This window comes from Bubalus kerabau, chromosome 15 (assembly GCF_029407905.1).
Source record: "Bubalus kerabau isolate K-KA32 ecotype Philippines breed swamp buffalo chromosome 15, PCC_UOA_SB_1v2, whole genome shotgun sequence".
Classification (NCBI taxonomy): Eukaryota; Metazoa; Chordata; class Mammalia; order Artiodactyla; family Bovidae; genus Bubalus; species Bubalus kerabau.
In genome coordinates this window covers 29238023-29257411 of record NC_073638.1, presented here as the reverse complement: position 1 = coordinate 29257411, position 19389 = coordinate 29238023, and the positions used below count along the sequence as shown (strand labels likewise).

General features: G+C 59.1%; 1 protein-coding gene across 17 annotated transcripts in view; it reads right to left on the bottom strand.

The window, feature by feature from the left end:
- The window catches only part of PHLDB1 (pleckstrin homology like domain family B member 1), a 49070-nt gene that overhangs the window by 18806 nt on the left and 10875 nt on the right, over positions 1 to 19389 (bottom strand). For 6 of the 17 annotated variants that reach the window (XM_055548280.1, XM_055548279.1, XM_055548281.1 and 3 more), the window contains 10 exons: positions 14269 to 14394; positions 11294 to 12639; positions 8491 to 8772; positions 7932 to 8072; positions 7686 to 7823; positions 5021 to 5149; positions 4503 to 4658; positions 1981 to 2091; positions 1722 to 1811; positions 1011 to 1154 (listed from right to left, as the gene is read on the bottom strand). In XM_055548280.1, coding sequence (XP_055404255.1) covers positions 1011 to 1154; positions 1722 to 1811; positions 1981 to 2091; positions 4503 to 4658; positions 5021 to 5149; positions 7686 to 7823; positions 7932 to 8072; positions 8491 to 8772; positions 11294 to 12639; positions 14269 to 14394 — 2663 coding nt within the window. Of the gene's footprint in view, positions 1 to 1010; positions 1155 to 1721; positions 1812 to 1980; positions 2092 to 4502; positions 4659 to 5020; positions 5150 to 7685; positions 7824 to 7931; positions 8073 to 8490; positions 8773 to 11293; positions 12640 to 14268; positions 14395 to 17081; positions 17264 to 19389 lie in introns of those variants that run through there. The other 11 variants (XM_055548288.1, XM_055548290.1, XM_055548294.1 and 8 more) reach the window with 5 other exon arrangements.

The window sequence follows — 19389 nt, the reverse complement described above, 5'->3', positions numbered from 1 at the left end:
GAGCTTGCTGTGGCCACAGAGGGCTGTCAGGGGGGTTGTGGGGAGGGCAGAAAAGGGCAGGCAGAACTATCTGAAGTCTTTTTCTTTTTTTGGCCACACTCCACAGCTCGTGGGATATTAGTTCCCTGACCAAGGATTGAACCCACGGCCTCGGTAGCAAGAGTCCTGACCACTGGGACTTCCAGGGAAGGCTCTTCTTGACCTCCACTTATGAGGCTGCCCTGGCATCCAAGCCCTGCCGCAGGGCCTGAATGGGCCCTGAATGGACCCCTGATCACCCATTCCTGGGTTTGCCCTGGGTGAGGGGTAGGTGAAGAAGTCACGAGCCCACCAGGGATCAGGACCCAGCTCCCAGAGAACCCTTCTGTCTCCAACACCTTGGGCATCCGCGGTGGGGCACACACATGCACTACTGAGCACCAGCCTCGCCATTCCCATGGGTCCTCTGGAGGCACCACGAGGGCCTGAGCAAGGTGGGCCCTGAGAAAGAGACCTGAGCAGGGAGCAGTTAAAAGCCCAGGCAGATAAACAGGCCCACTGCGCAAAGGCTAGGACTTGGAAAGATGCTCATATGGTAGATCATGGGTTGGAAAGACAGGCACTGTCGCATTCCCTGAGCATATCCTTAGAATCCTGAGTTTATCCAGGTCTGGGGGACACAGCAGGCACCCAAAATGCATGCAGAATCAAAGCCCAGGATCCTAAGCCTGCCCCACCCAGGGCAGCCCACCCTGGTCTAGCTCCAGAGGCAGACTGTCCTTCAGGGGTCACAGAACAGGAAAATGAGCTGGAAGGTCCAGTGTGTTGTGGCAACTGATGAATGGCATGCTGAATATATGCAAATTGATATGCAAATTGATGCTCTGATTTTTGCATGAGCTGCCCAGGCACCTATTGAACCACAAACTCTGGCCAAAGGATTACTGCCACTTGCCCTTCAGCGTGGCGAGTGGGAGGAGTTGCGGGCAGAAGCTCATCAAGCAGGCAGACAGGCAGTGAGCTGTGATTACCTCTTGTGCTTTGAGGCAGAGCTGAGTGGAAGCAGGTGGGGTTAAGGGAAGAGAGGAGGCCCCAGCCTGAGAAGACTCTGGGAAGGGGCCCAGAGCTGCCGTCCCCAGCCCCACCTCTGAGAACTCGGAGATGAGCAGGTCAGCCTACAGAGAGGGTACGGGTGAGGGGCTTCACCCCCACACTCAGCCCAGCCACCCCACCTAAAGCCTAACTTGCTTGTGCAATGAGGCGGAAAACCGGGCATGAGGTGGGACCTCACACACCAGGCTTGCAAAGACTTAGGGAAGAATGGCTGAAGGAGCCTCAGTGCCCACATCTGAGCCCACAGCCCAGCTCCAGACAGAAGCCCAGGGAGCTCCAAGATCAGGACCCCGAGATCTGTACACTTCCCCTCAAGTTGGGTCTGCCCGGCCCCATCCTGAGCTGCCATCTTCCCCACCCACGCCTCCTGAATCCCCCAGATATATGCAGTCACCCAAAACGGTAAGATCAGCAGGCTCCTGGGAGCCAGAGCGGTAGCTGAAAAGTAGCAGCTGGCAGCCATGGAGGATCCAATCCCAGACCTCACAGCCATTCCTGAACATCTCTCCAGTTCAGGAAAATGTCCCCACACTAGGCCTCAGCCCCTGGGGCGAAGGTGCCACATGTTTCTCCAGAGCCTCCCGTAGACCCGTGGGCTCATGAGGCTGGGGCTGACCCAACCACGTTACCTCTTTGAGGGTGGATGTGGTCTTTGGGAAAGGCCGGCCGCCTGTAAGCGAGTGGTATCTTCTTTCCAGCATAGCCAGTTTCTCCTTCTCCTGCAAGTCCAAAGCAGCAGAATCAGGAGTGGGAATGAAGCAAGGAGCCCCAAATAAAGGGGGATCCCACATGGCTGGCCAGTCTCCACCCAACACCCTGCACTCACCTCCCACTCCCCCAGCCCTACCCCGGCCCTCCTCCCCCTCACTCCCAGTCTGACAGTGTTACCTTCTGCAGCAGCTGCAGGGCAGCATTCTTATCCCGGGCTAGGCGTTCAGACTCCTGCACAGCCTGGGACCGGATCTGCCCAGCCTGACTGTCCAGGACCACCAGGCGTTCCTGTAGAGGATGGGAACAATGGGTGAGGCAGCCCAAGGTGAGGCCTGGCTGTGTCTCCTGCCCAGAGGCCCTGGGCTTGGGTGAAAGGAATCAACCAGCACTTCCGCTCGGCCTCTCATCCCCAGAAAATGCAAGCTGCTGCGGTCAGCTCCTTCTCTCAAGCCTCGAAAAGGGAGCCGTGGGCCACCAGGCATACCAGCCAGAACTGAAGTTCCCAAACCCCTCATCCCCCGACCACCAAAGTCAACAGGTCCTGAATCCTGGAGATGCTGAATGGTCCTCCACCCAACCCCAAGCCCCCAACCCACTGCCACCAGGCCAAGCCAGGCCCTCTGCTTTCCCAGCCTCGACTTTTTTCACCAGCCCGTTTCCACTCTCTTACCTTTCTGATCCGCCCCACAAACAGCTTCCTAAAACGGCCTCTGAGGTTCATTCGTTTGTTTGAATTTTCTAGCCTTTTTGGAACGTGTGTTAGTTGTGTGTTAGTTACTCAGTTGTGTCCAACTCTTTGCGACCCCATGGACCGTAGCCCGCCAGGCTCCTCTGTCCATGGAATTCTCCAGGCAAGAATACTGGAGTGGGTTGCCGTTCCCTTCTCCAGGGGATCTTCCTGACCCAGGGATCAAACCTGTATCTTCTGCCTTGTAGGCAGATTCTTTACGTCTGAGTCACCAGGAAAGCCCAGAATGTATAGTACACGAATAATTTTCTTTAAATCCACGAATAAGGGTAGATCAGACTTCTCAAAATCTTTCAACGACTTCTCATTACTTACAGGATAAAGCAAAAACCCCTCAGCCAGCACTCAAGGGCTCCTGGACCTGGGCCTGCTTTCCAGCCTCCCTCCCACCCTGAGCCCTTGGCATGCCCGCAGCTTGGCCCTGCTGTACCATCGGCCGTCCGGGTGTCCACTCCCGGGCCTTTCTTATACGGTGCCTTTTGCCAGGAATGCTGTCCCGTCTTCTCCACCCATTGGGAGCTTACTTCTCCTCCAAGACCAGACCTAACACTATCTTCTCTCCAACATCTCCCCTGATTATCACTCAATTTCTTTGCTCCTTGTTCTATGCTCAAATTATTCCATATCACCTTGGATTACTGCTACCCGTGAATATGTATCTCTCATCACCACCATTTGGCCCCAGCTGTCTGATCCAAGGACAAAGTCAGTGTCTTTTCTGTCTCCATATCCCCAACAGGGCTTAGTGTAGCGCCTGGCTCAACAATCTTGTGCTAAAAGGGAATGAAAAGATACTAAGTGAGAGAGAAGGATGGGGGCTAGTGGAAATGAGCTGTGTTTATCCCAGGAGGCCTTCCTGAAAGAGGAGGCCTTAAACTAGCACCATTAAGAGCAAGACATAGGAGAAGGGAGGGAAGAAGGGACCTGTACTAAATCTGAGGTCAGTCCAAACAGACTGAAGCAGACCAAGTGGTAATCAAGCAAGATCTGCCATTTACTGAGACCCTGTGAGGACCAAAGAACACTGGTAAATGCTTTGCATGTGTTACTTAACTATCTTATGAGGCAGGTGCTCTTATGCTCATTTCACTGATAGGTAAATGCATTTGTAAAGCAGAGCAGCTCAGGGAGAGAAGCAAGGGATCTGGACTCAGGGGGAAGTTCAGTGACTCCCCCACTTACCACCACACTCAGACTAGCCATCAAGCCCCACTTTTTGACACCCTTCCCCAATCTCACTGCATTCACCTCCCACCTACTCCCTCCAGCCTGGCAAAGTGCACATGACACATGTGTATGTACAAACACACCTGGGCCATCCGACCCCATCTCCTCACCCACATCTTCCTAACTCTTGCTTAACACATCCTCACCCATCACCCTGTCCGGGTCTGGCTGAGATCGGGAGTCGATTTTAGAGCATCTAAAGCACCAGACTTGACCAAGATAGATGCGATACCCAATCCCCTTGTTTCACAGCTCAGCTGAACCAGGGCTGAGCTGTGACTGGAACCCAAGTGATGCCTTTCTAGGACCCCGGGCTGGCTCTAATATCCAGATCTCAGGTCTGTGTCCCAGCACTTCAGCATCGGACAGAGAGCTCCACAAGGGGCAAGTCCTCCTCAGCCCCCTCCTCCTTGTCCTCCATCTCCATCTCTCATTTCCCGGCCCAGCCAGTGCCCAGCTCCGAATGTGAGCCCCATCCACCTTCCACTGGAGGGGGGCGGGGAAGCGGGGGGGGGGGGGGGGGGCGCGTGTCTGAGCTTCTAAACAATGGCTATTGCTGTTCCCTGAGTGCTTACTATGATCACCACATCCTATGCTGTTTCCACAAACATCATCTCCTTTAATGCTAACAACAGCCTGTTATTGTTCCTGTTTTACAGATGATGAGACCGAGGCTCAGCCAGGTGAGGTCAAGCCGGCACTGCCCGGGATGGGGCGGGCGCACCTTCCTCTTGGCGATGCTGCGGAGCAGTTCGGCCTTGCTCCGGAGCAGCCCCTGGCCCGCCAGCTCGCGCTCTTCCTCCACGCGGCTCTCCCGCTCCAGCTGCTGGAACTCCAAGTCCTCGAAGAGCTTCGTCTCCGTCTCCAGGGCCTCGGCCTCCTTGAATGACAGTGACAAAAGGGGGTCGGGTGGTGCTCACGATCCCACTCTGCGCCTGGAAGGCCAGGCCACAGAGGGGAGAGCTCTGGGGGCTGGACCCGGGGAAACGGAGGCGGGGCCCTGCCCCCACCCTGCTCTCTTTCCTCCGCTCGGCCCTGCCGCTTTCCCGGGCAGCGCGGCCTGCAGCAGCAGAAAGGAGAACCTCCATCCCCAACCCTTCCATCCTTCCCTGTCCCCTCCAAGCCACAGCACCGACCCTGGCGTCCGGCAGGTACTGCAGGGCCCGGGCGCTCCCGGCCCACCGCTCCTCTCTTCCGGGCGGGCGGCCCTCGGGGGCGGGGAGGGGGGCTGGTGAAACTGACCCTTCTCAGCTGCTCCTGTAACTGTTCCCGCACTGACTCGGGGCAGTTATCGAGCTGCGTCTGGAGCTCGGCGTAGAGCGCCTGGCGGGCCTCCAGGTGCCTCCGTCCCGCGGCCAGCTCCGCCCTCTCCTGGTCGCCGGAGGCGGAGGGGGCGGGCACAGGGGAGAAACAGAACACACACTCCTCAACTCCGGCCCGGGGCCGCGGCAGCGCGGGGCGGGGCGCGGGGCGGGCGGGAGCAGAGAAGGCGGGGGAGAAAAGCAGCGGGATCGAAAGAGGAGACAGCCAAGAGGAGGTGGTGCAGACTGGGAAAGGCAAGGAGCCGGGGTAGAGACGGGACTCAGGTGCAGGCGACGGTGTCTGAAGCAAGGGTGTGGGCCGGGCAGAAATGTTGGTCTCTTGGAGTTCCCTGAACTAGAGATGTTTGCGGGGGGAGGGGGGCGGGGGGGGGGGGGTCCTACGAAGAGGCCCTCTGTTTTCTCTCCAAACCGCTCAAAGCCAAAGCTGGTTCCACATCACAAACCCGGAGCCTCCAGCTCCTGCCCCTCCCCTTCTCCCACTTGCCCAGAGACCAAAATTTAGCCCTGGAAAAAAAGGGTAGAATTGGTGAGGGTTAAATCCAGGGGTTGGGTGTGAATTGCGAGCCGAGGATGTTGAAGCTAAGGCAGTGCGGCAGTGCAGCAGAGGGGACCCCAACCCAACCCCCTTAGCCTCCCCCACTCCTGCCCAGGGTGGGGGTGGGGTGCTGGCTCTGCAGCCTGAACTTCAGCAGGATGAGGGTTGCAATTAGTTCGGCCGTCGCCATGGTAATAGGAGCCCCAGGAGTGGGTACAGAGAGGAGGTGGATGGCTCTGTCTGGGGTGAGATGACACCTCTGAGGGCGGGAAGGGGGATGAGGGGAGGGGCTGGTGAGTCACCCCCTCCGAAGGACAGGCAGAGGAGAGACTGTGATTACGGATTCCAAAGCCAGAGTGGGGCCATGGGCTGGGGCGGGCAACTAAGGGAAACTTCTCCATTGCTGCCACCATGGCCACCACCATCTCCATCACCACCACCACCTCAAATAACTGGGCCCAGAGAGAAGGCAAAGTCCACACCTCCAGGCAATGCCAGGGCAATGAGAAATGAGGCTAGGCAGGTTCCTGCTAAAATGCTGAGCATCACCCTGGAGTCCTCCTGTTTCCTCTACCCACCCCTCTGTTCCATGAGGTTCCCATCCCCATCCAGGAGAGGGGGACATGATCAGGCCAGTTTCTGAGATCCAAGCACTTCCCCAGGCTTGGACTCAGCCTACGATGCCCTATAGGGAAGAGGCCTACCCCTTCTTCCCACCCTCTGGTTGGACTATCTGCAGTTGGGAAGCCCCAGAGGAAAACTCAGAAGGGTAGCCACTGGTGGCAGAGAGCCTCTGTCCACGTCCTCCCTGGCCATGCCACCACCACTGACCTCCTTACCCCTCTGCTCAGGAGGGAAGGCAGACGATGGCTGTACCTCAGCCTGCCTCTCCTCTGTGCAGGAAATGGCCAACAGGCTATGGAGGCCACACCCTGGCTTTTCCAACTGAGAGGAGGTCTTCAGGCCGAGAGGCTCCTCAGCCAAGCCAGCCTCCCCCATTCTTGGACCCCTCCTGCCAATGCCCCCTTGAGAAAATTCAGCTGCACCTGCTGTCCGTTCCTTTCTGATCAAAACCCTGGGGTCCCACACCAAGAAAGGAAGGAGGCAACATTAGACGGGAGAGGCCAAGGGCACACAGGTGCCCATGGAGTTAGTGCAAAGGCAGACATGGCTCAGCCCTGCCTGGGTGGGTGGCACTGGCAGTTAGGGGCATGCGGAGAGCCCAGGACAGTGATTAGAGAGGGCGTTAGTGCAGGCCTGGTTGGTAAGCATGGAGTTAATTTGGCACAGAATTTGGGAGTGTGGTTTTGGGGGCCAGAGCCAAAGCTCAAAAAATAAAAAAATTTAAAAAGGATGGGAGGGTCAATGAATTTTTAAGAGCTTCAAAATTGAGGGGCAGGAGGAAGACACTCTCCAAAAAATCCAGAAGGAAAATTAATTCTTGGAAAAATACTGTCAAGTCCGGAAAGAGGTGGCCCCTCTCCACTTCGGAGCTTTTGGCACGTTGTTGGGCATCTTGGGAGTGGCTGGCACGGCCCCTGTGGGATGGAGTGGCCCCTGCAGGCTGGCAGGAAGTCTGAAAGGGGCAGGGGCAGAAGCTGGGACCCCCTGGGATGGGAGGCTGCAGATCCTGAAGGCTCAGGGGAAGCAGAGACTTGCGGGCCATCTCCCAAAGTTCACGTCCTGAGTCCCAGAGCCCTGCTTGGAAGGGATGTCCTCCAATGCGGGGACTGGACCTGAATCAATCCCCAGCACTGTCCCCTGGGCAGTGCTCACCACCCAAGAAGGGGCTTCAACACTTCCAAGAAGGGGCACGGAGGGCCCAGAATGGCAGGCACCCAGGCACCCAGAGGGAGAACAGAAACCCAGGCAGAGGAGACCCCAGACACCAGCCCAGACCCTGGCAGCACCCTCCACGCTGGTACTTTCCACCGAGGACAAGGCCCCCTGCCCCTGCGGGATGGACAGTGAGGTAAGGGGTAAAGGGCCCCTCTCCTCCTCTTCCAGGCTGCTGGCGCCCAGCACGGAGCCAGGCCAGGTTGTGGGTTACCTTGTCCCTCTCCTTCTGGATGCTCGTCTCCAAGGTCACCAGCTTCTCCTGCAGCTGGTCCACCGCCTTCTGCTCTTTCTGCAGCAGCGCCCGCTCGGCCTCCCTCTCCCCCTGCAGTAGCGCCCGCTCCATTTCAGCCTGCAGGTCACAGCAGGGTCCATGTCAAGGCCACTCAGGGCAGCTCAGGCCATGCTTGGGGTGATCACCGAGTCTGGGAAGAGTCCCACCCAGGGCCCTTGCTCTCACCTCTCGGGCCGACTCCTGCAGCTGCTGCTCCAGCTCCTTCACCCGGACTTTGAGCTGCTCTACTCGCCCCAGCACCTGAGCCCGCTCCTCTTCCAGGGCCAGCATCTCTCCCTGGAGCTTGGCGCTGGGGGCATCCTCGTGCTGGAGGGGAGGGGGGTCGTCAGCTTGGGGGAGCCTAGAGCCTCCCAGGACGAGACTAAGAAAATGGATCGCTGTGTCTCAGGACACTCAGAAGGAGCAGCTGGACTGAGAGGAGGAAATTCCCCTCCCTACAAGAAGAGCAACATGGCTCGGCTGCAGGGAATAAGGACTCAACGCTGAGAGCCAGGCCTGGGTGGGGCCCCGAGGAAAGGCAGGTCATAAAGCACGTTTATGGCTTGGGAGACTCATCAGCACCTGCCCCTCTTCCTTGCCTCCTCATTTCTACACCTCTCAGCCCTGGGTGTCCCTGACTTCCGCTACTGCCTGCTCGCAGGGTCTTGGTACCCACTGCGTGCTGCCTCCTCGGACCCCAGCCCCCAGCCATGGACCCCGCGCTCCAGCCCCCGCTGGGTCCCACCTCCTGCTGGGTGCTCTCAGTGCTGCTGCACTCTTCCTTGAGATTCTCCTCGTCTGAGCGCTCCACACTCTCCCACAGGCGCTGGGCGGCGCCTCCAGGCTCCTCGCTGCCGCGCCCCGGGGCCCCAGTGCCCGCCGCAAGGCCTCGTGAGGGCCTCCGACCGGCCAGGGCCAGGGCTGCGGCCGCCTCCCCTATGCTAGGCAGCTCCCCGGCCTCAGGTCCCCCGTCAGCCCGGCTGTACTCGGCGCACAGGTTCAGGATGGTCTCTAGGCGCTGGCGTTCCTGGGAGGGCGGACAGAGCAGGGCATGAGCGGATGGTCCTGGGGTCAGGAGGCTGCCCAGAACCAGGCTCAGCATCTTGTCAGGAGCTCAGACGAAGAATCAAGTCAGGAGAGCCCTGGTCCCAAGGTCTGGGGAGGCTGATGGAAGGAGGGCGGGTGCCCCCGAGGCAGGCGGGGAGAACCAGGTGTGCCCCCTGCCTAGGTGACCAGCGCCTCCTGCCTTCCTGTCTCCCTTCTCATTCTGCCCCAAGGTGGGTTTCCTGGTGGACACACAGGGACACACTCAGGAGCGCACACTGGTGAGCACATTCTCACTTAAGACCACGGTGAGAATACAGATAAACACTTCAGGTGTTCATGCTGACACGGATACACGTTGATCCAAAGACACCGGGACCCACAGAGACACCCCAACATAGAGCACTGACACACACAAGGACGCAGCACGAGCCCCGGCCTGCAATACCAGGCGGCACACACACACCCGCCCTGACACGCACGGACGCACACTGGCACACACCCACACGGATAAGCAGTCTAGCACACAGACAGGTGGGCGCCCACACAGACGCGGCTGGAACACAGACGCGGCTGGAACACAGACGCGGGGGCCCCCGTGACGCGGGTTCACACGGCAAGGTGCTCAGGGCACGCACCCTGCCGCGGCCCTACTCCTGTCTCAGCTCCCTGCCACCTCCTGGCAGCTCTCAGCCCCCTGCCAGCATGGGGGGCTGCTGCCCGGGTCCCTGGCCCAGCCACTCCATCTGCCCCGTCCCTGTACAAGGCCCACCCAGACACCTCCCAGGGGCCTTGGAGGTGAAGACGGGACAGTACAGGCATGCCCCATCTCCCACTCATTACACCCCAGACTTGGAGCCTCCCCCAAGCTCCCTTGACTCCCTGGCTTCCCACCACCTCTGGTGTCTCTCACCATGGTTTGGTCAGGACCTCCCCCAGACCCTTACCCAGCTTCCCTCCTGCTGCTTGCCCAGTTCCATGGCACGAAAACCAGGAACAGAGTCTCAGCACCCAGGAGGCTGGGCCAGTGCCCCCGCCCCTGCCCCAGGACACAGATAAGCAGCCCGGTTGAGGTGGGAGGAGCAGGGCAGGCAGCCTCTGAGATTTAAAGTGGCAGGTGGGGCAGGTCAGGGCTGGTGAGGCACCTGGGGGTGGGGTGGGGCGGTGGCGGGAAGGCTGAGTGGAGCTGAGGCAGACTGGGCCCACCACTCAGCCTGCGCCAGGCTCATTGTCCCCCCTCCAGGATGAGACCCCAGAGTGGGTCAAGCATTCTTGTCTAGGCCAAGGCAAAAACACAGAAGATACAGCCGTGGAAGAGACTGGGGGACCCTGCCTCATCCTTCCCCGACCCCCCCCGCCCCAACACACACACTGTCCCACACCCTCACCTCACCCAAAGCTGTCCCAGCCTCTTTCTTCCAAAAGGGCTCCAGACAAACCTCCTCTGTTCTGACTCTCCTTAAACCAATCCTTGGGTCCCAGAGCCCCCAGGGACCCTGCTCTCCTGCTCACAAGGGAGAGAGGGCAGAAGCTATTTCCCTGTGCATGTGCTCCAGGGTACAGACGCCAGCCAGAGCCCCCACGCTCCCTGCGCTATCTGGGGAATCCCAGCCCCCACCCAGCTCAGATGCCATCTCCAGGACAGCTGCCCAGAGCCACACCCGGCCCCCAAATACACCCATGCGTGTGTGTGCGTGCGTGTGCACACACACACACACACAATTACTGTCACACAGACTGGCCACGGATCAGCCAGGGCTGCCTACCGTGTTTTCTGCTTCTCCCCCCATCTCAGATGATCCTGCGTAGGCCAAGGTGAGCAGCTCCCACCCATTGAGAGAGGCCAAAGAGAAACAAATGGCAGCCCACTCCGGTATTTTTGCCTGGAAAATTCCACGGACAGGTAGTCTGGCGGGCTACAGTCCATGGGGTCATAAAGAGTCGGTCACGACTAAGCGGCTAAACAACCACCACGACAAAGGGAAGCAAGAAAGAGGGACCAGAGGCTTTTTTAAAGAAAAGCCTGGAGAAGACAGGAGAGAAAGACAGGAGGTATGGGTTCCAAGTCCAGTTCTGCCAGGACGTGCTGTGTGACCTTGAACAAATCCACTCCCCTCTCTGGGCTTCAACCTTCTAATCATTAAGCCCTGCGTTCTCAAACTGAGAGGTACGAAGCTTCATCCTAAACATGGTGTGTTTTCCTAGAGCCTCCCTGTATTCTAGTAAATCATGTGAAATGTTAACTTATACGTGAAAACAAACACTGTGTTACAGAACAAATGCAAAGTTAGCATGCGTTTGAAGTAAGGCCTTAGAGACCTCAAAGGAAGTTCTTCAGGGGACCAAAGCTTTGGCATCCAGGTCACTGCAGTGTATCCTGGAAGTGGAGAAGCCCGGGAAGCCCAGACTCTGTCCACGCGCCCCTCCCTCTTTGCCAGCTGGCCCGCCCACACCCTGGCAGAACCCCTGTCGTGATGCCCGCAGCCTCCTTGGCATGCACTCACCAGCCTCTCCATCTCCTGCTCCCGAAGCCGCTCTTGGCGCTGCCGCCGGTGGTACTCCAGGAGGTCATCCTCATTGTCACTGATCTCCGTGATGCTGTTTTTCCGCTCCCGGGTGACAGGCACCCGCAGGTCCCCACTGGAGAGCTTCCTCTGGGCGCGGGGGCTCTGGCGGGGTGAAGCCCCAGTCAAGGAGCCCAGGCTGTAAGCCGGGCTCAGCCTGCCGCTGAAGCTGCCCTTGCGGGGTCCTAGGGACTCCCCGAGTGTGGGCGAGGGGCTCCGTGTCCTACGGCTCCGGGCCCCCAGCGTCAGGGAGAAGTCCTCCGGTGAAGCCCCGTGGGCTGCCCAGCGCCGGGGGCGGGGGCTTTCTGCCACTTCCCTGGTTAGTTTGGGATCTGGGGCAGTCCGGGTGGACACGGGGGAGAGCGCCCTGCGGGACAGAGATGGGCTCAAGGGAGGCAGTTCTCTCATGCTGTCCAGGCCCCGCCGGCCTAGGCGGGGGCTCTCTGGAGGCTGCAGGGTACGTGTGGCTGAGCCATCCGAAAACGTTCGGCCTACCAGCTGGCGTGAGGGGCTGGTGGTCAGCACCCGCTCAGCGCCTGGTGGCTCCCGGAAAGGGCTAGGGGGGCGGTCCTGGAGCGTGCCAATCTTGTTTCGGGGAGCAGGGACTGGCGGCTGAAACTTGGGGCTGCCAGGAATGCTGGTGGGCGGGCCCCGGGCACCGGAAGCCGGGTATTCACTCAGACTGATCGCCACCACAGGCAGCTGCCCACCCGGCCGGGGGCTCTCGGTGGCTCTGCGGGCCTCGGCCAGGACGGTGGCTGCAGGGCTGTCTGTCAGCAGACCTCGGAGACCAGGGCTGGGAGGCCTCTCGTGACCCCCCTTCCTGCCCAGCCGAGGGCTCTCAGCGGGGCGAGCGCCGCTCGGTCGGGACTGTGGGGGCTGCAGGCCCAGGTGGTAGCTGGAGGACCGGGCAGGCACCAGGGGGGGCAGGGAAGGTGCTGGTTCCTGCCCACTGGGTGAGTGGCTGGCACAGCTCCCACTACTGGCTGGCGAGGAGAGTGGAGAGAAAGCCGGAGAAGTGTTCTCATAGCTGGAGCCCACAGACATGGCACCCGGGCTGGTTGGGGGGGACAGCAGGTAGCGCCCGCCATTGGCCATTGGTGAGAGTGGGGACGTTGCGGCAGGCTTCTTGCCAGCAGCTCCAGGCTCCTCTAGCACCAATGAGTCCATGATTTCCTGCAGGTCCTTCTCAATAGAGCTCACCAGGGAACTGTGGCTGCCACAGGCAGAGGGTCCCCGGCTTGCATGCTGTAGGGTGTGGTTCCCGTTCACCAGGCTTTCTGATTCTGTGAAGGGAATGCAAACAGCCTCAGGCCCCATCTTCACCTCCTGGGCCTTAGGGAGCTGCATATACACAAGAGCCAGCGCTTCCGCCTCCTTCGAGCAGGGCGGGGCTGCCAAGGCCTTAGAAAAGCAGCCCGGAGGTCCTGGGGCCAGCTCTGCCACTGACTGCTGCTGCACCACCTTCCCCAAATCGCCTGGGCTTGGTTCTGCCTCCTCTAAAGGAAGAGGGCTCTTCTGGCTCTAACATTTTATGACTTAGGACACAACTGTGCCGGGCACTTTTAGGTTCCTCCCTGTCTTGGTTTCCCCAACCTCCTTGACCTCTCCATCAGAAAGGGCAGGCACGCATTCTACAAAGAGCAGCGGGGTGTGCTAGGGAGCGAGCCAGAAGTTCCAGGGGGTCAACATGCAGCCGAGACCCAGGAAAACACACACACACACATACATAGCCTCCAGGGCTGGGTGACGGTGTGTGCGGCAGCACTCTATCCAATCAGAGGCAAGGGAGGGGCCTGGCCCTGAAGGCCAGTTCCTGGAAGCCAGGCTGGCCAGCAACTAGATGCAGCTCAGGGCCTCCAATTAGACCATTAAGCCACACCAGCAGGAGCCTGCTTTTGCCCTGCCCCAGCCCTCGCCAACCAACCAGGAGTCTCTGGAACCACTGCCCCAAACAGCTGAGGGAGTGGCATGACAATCTAAGGTAGGGTAGAGCTACCCAGGGAGTGGACTGGGAACCCAGGCTTCTGAGCCCCCAAGGGCCTAGTATACGGGACACAGAGGAGAAGGGAAAGCCTCTGCAAGCCTGAGTCTGGTCCAAAATTATGGGGGCTGTGTGGGACCAAGGCAGAGGAGTTGCCATGGATACTGGTGATCCCAGTGACCACCCATCTTTCCTCATATCCCCAGGCAATCCATTGAAACCACTGATGCCAGCCCACTAGATGTCCCTGACACACGTGTCCACCTGTCCCAGTACCACGATGACCCCTGTCACCCCACAGCCATCTGAATGCCTGTGCAAAGTCTGGGGTGGCAGGCCTATGGGCAGCCTCCTGGTCTGCACCCCACCCCCAAGGCAGCTGGGCTGACGGGGGTGCTGTGCTGGTTCCCTGGGACAATCACCGACTCTCCTCTAGGGATCAATAATTCACACATAAAGTGCAGCTGCTCCACTGAGTCATCAGTTGGCATGGCATGGCATGGCCTGGGGGTGGGGCAGAGCCCAAAGACAAGATACCCCCCCCAGAGCTCACAACATCTCAGTCTGATGCTTCCTTCTGCCCCCTCAGGCAGCCCTCAAGGGTGAGGATCCCTGGTGGTAACATAAGAGGGTCAGGGTCCCAGACACTGAGGTGACACTGTCCAGGGCAGTTGGACACAGGCTGGCAGAGCACCCCCCCATCCCTCAGGCACATGATTCTCCCCAGTTCCAGCCAAGCAGCACTTCTTGGATCTCTCCCCGTGGCCAGACTGCCTGGCACTCTCCCCCAGCGGCCCATGGCAGGTGGCAGCAAGCCCAGATCATGGGTATCGTCCCGCCCTGACACTACAAGTGTGGCTGGAGTGGGCAAGGGGGAGGACTGTCCACGGGGTGCCACCAAACCAGCCACCTGCCCCAAGTGGGTACCTACCTGGGCCAGGACCATACGGGGGGCCAGGGGCCCGGCCCCCTGCCGGGATCATGCTCTTCATCCACTTGGCTTCAGCTGGGTGGTTAAAGCGGAGGAAGGTGGACTGACCCAGACACAACATGCAGCCTGCAGAGAAAGCACACGCTCAGGGGGGTGGGGCAGGGCTGAGGTAGCCTTCAGCCCACAGCTCAGGCAGGCTCACCCCAGGCTCTGAAGAGCCATCCCCACCTGCACTCCCAGCAGCCACATGGTCCACCCCTGACTCAGCCCGTGCCTGAGGCCCCAGCCCGGCTCCACAGCACACGGCCAAATGGAAAGAGCACTGGCTTCTAAGTCCTAGTCCTAAACTTTCTTCATTACCACCTGTGAGATCTTCGGGGAAAGTCACTTCACCTCCCTGAGTCTAATTCTCTCAGCAGAAAAATGAGGACAATACCACTGACTTGCAGAGTTAAGAGACAGTGTATGCCAGTGCTCTGTCAATGGAGAAGGTTCTCCAGAGAACACAGACCCCCACATGCCCCCACCCAACCTGGACTCATGATCCATCTATCTGCCACTTGGGTGAAAGGGTCAGTTCGAGAGGCGGCAACTTCCAGGATCACAAACAAGCTCTGAGACAGGACATGGGGAAACACACCATGGATCCGTCAGATGCCCCGGCCACCCTTTCTGACCATCGAGAGTGACTGCCACCCTCTTTCCCTCTGTCGAAGCATTCTGTGGCCTGACATTGTCCCGCTCTGTGGACTCTCCTGCAGTGTAGCCAAGCCTAGGCCAATGGGCCCAGCCTCAGCCAAGCACATTCCCAGGCAGTAGACACAAGCCCAGTCCTGCCCAGGAAGTGCGAGTGCATGGAAGGGGGAGGGCATAGGGGAGTCAGAAAACGTAGCCAGGGGCACTGGGAGTGTGCACGGTGACAGGTGTGCCCACAGCACCTAAGCCTGTCTGGCAGAATTCCTCTTCCCGCCACACCAGAGGCTGGAGCGCTTCTGCCTAAGATGCTCTGTTGGGAGAAGCCAGAGACCTGGTGCTCTCTACCACCCACCCTTCCAATCTGTCCACATCCTTGGCCCCTGGCCCCAGGCTCCTGTCTACCCAATCTGCTGCCACTTGGCACCCCAAGCTTCATGCCAGTCTGAGCTAAGACTGGCAGGGAATTCTACATTCCTGGACGTTGAGACAGTTCAACTCAGGCAGGCCACAGGGGCATGGGGCATCCTGGGCCATGTGGGGTACCTTGGCGGGCCCCCCCACTTAGAAGCTCAACAGCCTGTCAGAGGGATCCTAGGTATTGCCATGGATGGGGTCTAGCAGGCTGAGAAGCCCACAGCAGATAACAGAGTAGACAAAACTGCCCACTTCGCTGGTATACCCACAGGCCCTCCCAGGCGGGCGGGCACAAACAATTCTAAAGGCTGATGGGTGGTTAGGAAAGGAGGGAGCCTTCCCTGCCAAGCCACCAATCAGAGGAGCTGATCACAGAGTAATTATAACCAGAATAAATATTAGCCAGCCACACTGTCCACCTAATTACAACCACAGCTGTTTCAGACAGAACCCTACCATTCCCATCCCCCTCCTTCCAGCCATTTAACAAGCTAATTAATGATGAGTTTACAGGGTCTAGACAGACCCACTCAACCCTAGGTTGACTGGGGGGTGGGGGGGCAGAAGGGGGCAGCTCAGGAGCCTGACCACACAGTCCAGACTGGGAAGGACTGGGGAGTCTGGGTGGATTCCAGCCCATCAGTGCCAGGCCCACCCAAGGAGGGTGTAGGCAGGTAGGGACCCTCAGCTCTGGCTCCTCTAGCTGTGAGTCCCCTGTCCCCTCCTCTGCCCCTCACCCTCCTCTATAAGAGGGGTGTGGCCATGCTGCCTCCCCAGCTATAAATAGGTGATGCCAGGCAGCAGAGCTGGATCTGTATTAATAGAGCAGGCAGGAGGGCAGCAGGACTGATTGTAGCCCAGCTCCTGCCCAAATTAACTTTCTATTTGCACTCAGGGGCCCCAGGCATTGCCCCTACTCTTGTCCCGTGCCCCCGGGGGGCCTGGTCAGCCTGTTTCTGGGAAGAAACCTCCTCTCTGCTCACTCCTGCCCCACACCGCCAAAGGTCAGCCCACGCAGGAAACCCCAGAACCCCTCCTCATCCAGGGAAAGTTGTGTTCCTGTCCCCCCTCCCCAAAGGGGCTCAGGGCCCAGCTGCGTGCAGGTGGGTAGAGGAGCTGCACATCTGGAGGGGAAGAAACGGGGCCAAGGAGAGGGTGGGTCCTTTCTCTGAGAGATGCACACTGCACACAAACACACCTACACACTCAGAAACACACAGACGCACCCAGAGACAGCAGACAGGCTCACACACTCAGAGCGACAGTCAACTGCCCTGCTGGCCACACAAACAGAATGAACTGGCCGAAAGGAGGCTGGGTGTGGGGAAGACCAGAGAAAGGGCCTTGGCCCCTTCCATCAGAGACCCCTCTTCGCCGTAAGACAGGCTCCCCTAGTCCTAACCAGGAACCCTCTACCCCATGGAGAGGCAGGTCCCACGGAGGGGACCACCGAGCGCGGGTTAGGAAAGATGAAGCCTGCCCCGCTGAGGAGTGGCCCCGAACCCAGACGCCCCACTTGGATATGTTCAGGGCTCTCTCTCTCTCACACACACCCGAGTCTCGCAGCCTCAGGCTCCCAAAGTGGGGCTGGGGACCCGATCCCCCTCCTGGCATACCTCCCCACCCCCTCCACGCCCCTCCCAGCCAGAGCTGCTCCGCGTCGGGCTGCCGGGGCTGCGGCGGCCGGGGGGCTGAGGACTCACCACCGAATTCGGACCTCCTCACGGCTCGCCCCCGCTAACCCCGGCCCTGCAGGTCCCCGGCCCGCCCCGGGCCTTTGAGGGGGCGGGCCGACCTCCCGCCGCCGGCTCCCGGCTCGGAGCGGCGAGGCAGCGAGGCGGCGAGCAGCCACCAATGCCCGGGGAGGGGCGGGCCGGCCACCGGCAGCGGGGGAAGGGAGCCAGGAGGGAGGGACAAAGGAGAGGAGGAGGGGAAGAGGAAGTGATGGAGGAGCGGAGGGGAGCGGGATGGAGGGAGCGGGGCGGGGCGCGGCGGGGCACGCGCCCACGGAGCCCGCCGGGGTCCCGCAGCCCGGGGCGGGGGCAGAAGTGCGGCGGGGAGGAAGCGTTTACGAGAGAGGACAGAGAGAAGGAAAGGGAAGGGACACAGAGGCCAGAGGGTGAGGAGCCAGGAGGCAGAAGTGAGGAGAAGCGGGGGTCTCACTGAGGGCCCTCTGCGGTGAGAAGTCACCAGACGCCGGGAAGGGGCCAGGCCGGCCCCCAGGTCAGCGTGGGCAGGCTGGCCTTGGTGACAGCAGAGGTTAAGCTCTGACATTCCATGGCTCTACGTATTAGAGAGAAGCCTCAAGCCAGTCAATCCTAAAGGAAACCAACCCTGGATATTCATTGGCAGGACTGATGCTGAAGCTCCAGTACTCTGGCCACCTGACGTGAAGAGCTGACTCCCTGGAAAAGACCCCGATGCTGGGAAAGATTGAGGGCAGGAGGAGAAGGAGGCGACAGAGGATGAGATGGTTGGATGGCATCATCGACTGGATGGACATGAGTTTGAGCAGACTCCGGGAGATAGTGAAGGACAGGGAATTCTGGCGTGCTGCAGACCGAGGGGTCGCAGTCAGACACGACTGAGTGACTGAAGAACAATATATTAGAGAAGAGTGAAAGCCCCAGGAATCCAGCCAGGTCACTGGGTCCAGCTCTGGCCCTCAGTCTGCCACTGTGGCAAGTGGGAGTTCAGGCCGAGGCAGTGCTCTGGGAACAATCTTGAGTCTAGCTCCTGTCTCCACCCTATACACCTCATCCTCTGCCCCACCCCGTCCCCCACCCCCACTCCCCACACTCTCAGCAGTCCACCTCACCCCATGACCCAAACTGGACCCAGGAACTGCCTCTTCCAAGCCAGCCCATTTCCTTGGGTTCCGGAAGCCAACTCACCCCTTCCCAACCACAACCAAGTGTGCAAAGAGCTCCAGCAAAGAGCTCGCCCACCTCAAGGAGGTACCTTACCATCTGAAAAGAGTGCCACCCACCTCTGGAGCCCCTGGGACCATGCTGAGGTTTTGGGCCGGGCAAGTAACCACAAACCAGCCTCAGTCCCAGAAAATTCCTCGCATTCCAGGACCTGGCCTCTGGACACCAGACCCTTAAGGGACACGCTGTGTTCTCTCAGACGTCCTCTGTACGCTCAGAGCTCACACAGCCCCACACGTTTTCTCTCAAATACACACCAACACCTGCTCAGCCAGACACCACTCAACTGTGCATACTCTGAATCACACAGACACCCCAGTTAATGTGTCTCATACACATTTATTCTCCAGCACACAACCCCGCAGGCACCAGTCCTTCTCTTGGTTCCACACTCACTCAGGCACAGATAGCCTTTCACTCAGTCTTGGAGAGACTCTGAAATCAAAAGTCCACTTCCTGGGACTTCCCTGGTGGTCCAGTGGCTAAGACACCAAGTTCCCAATGCAGGGGGCCTGGGTTCAATCCCTGGTCAGGGAACTATATTCCACATGCAGCAACTAAGTCCTGGAGTAGCCACGTAAATAAATATTTTGAAAATATTTTTATTTATTTATTTGACTGCACCAGGGGAAGCAGACCCCTGCATTGGGAGCACAGAGTTTTAGCTACCAGACCACGAGGGAAGTCCCAATAAAGAAATATTTTTAAAAAGCCATTTCCTTCCATAACCTAAAAAAAAAGTCAACCTCCTTAGAGAAACAATCAATTTTTCCACCCTCGCTGAACACCTACCCACACTGCCATACTACACACACACACACACACTCACACACGCATGCACGCACATGCATGCATACACTCACATGTGCACAGGCAGTTCATTCCCCTTCTGAAGGAAAAAGGAAAACCATATAGGGTAAAATGCAAAATAGGGGGAGGCTTAAAAAAAAACCTCCTCAGGAAATGTGATTCATCGGTCTGGAAACTGTGACGACCAGCTGGACAGACCCAGACAGACACAGAGGACACTGCCAGGGAGAAACAGGGCAGGAGGCAGGCACACAGAAGTGGGGAGCTAGGA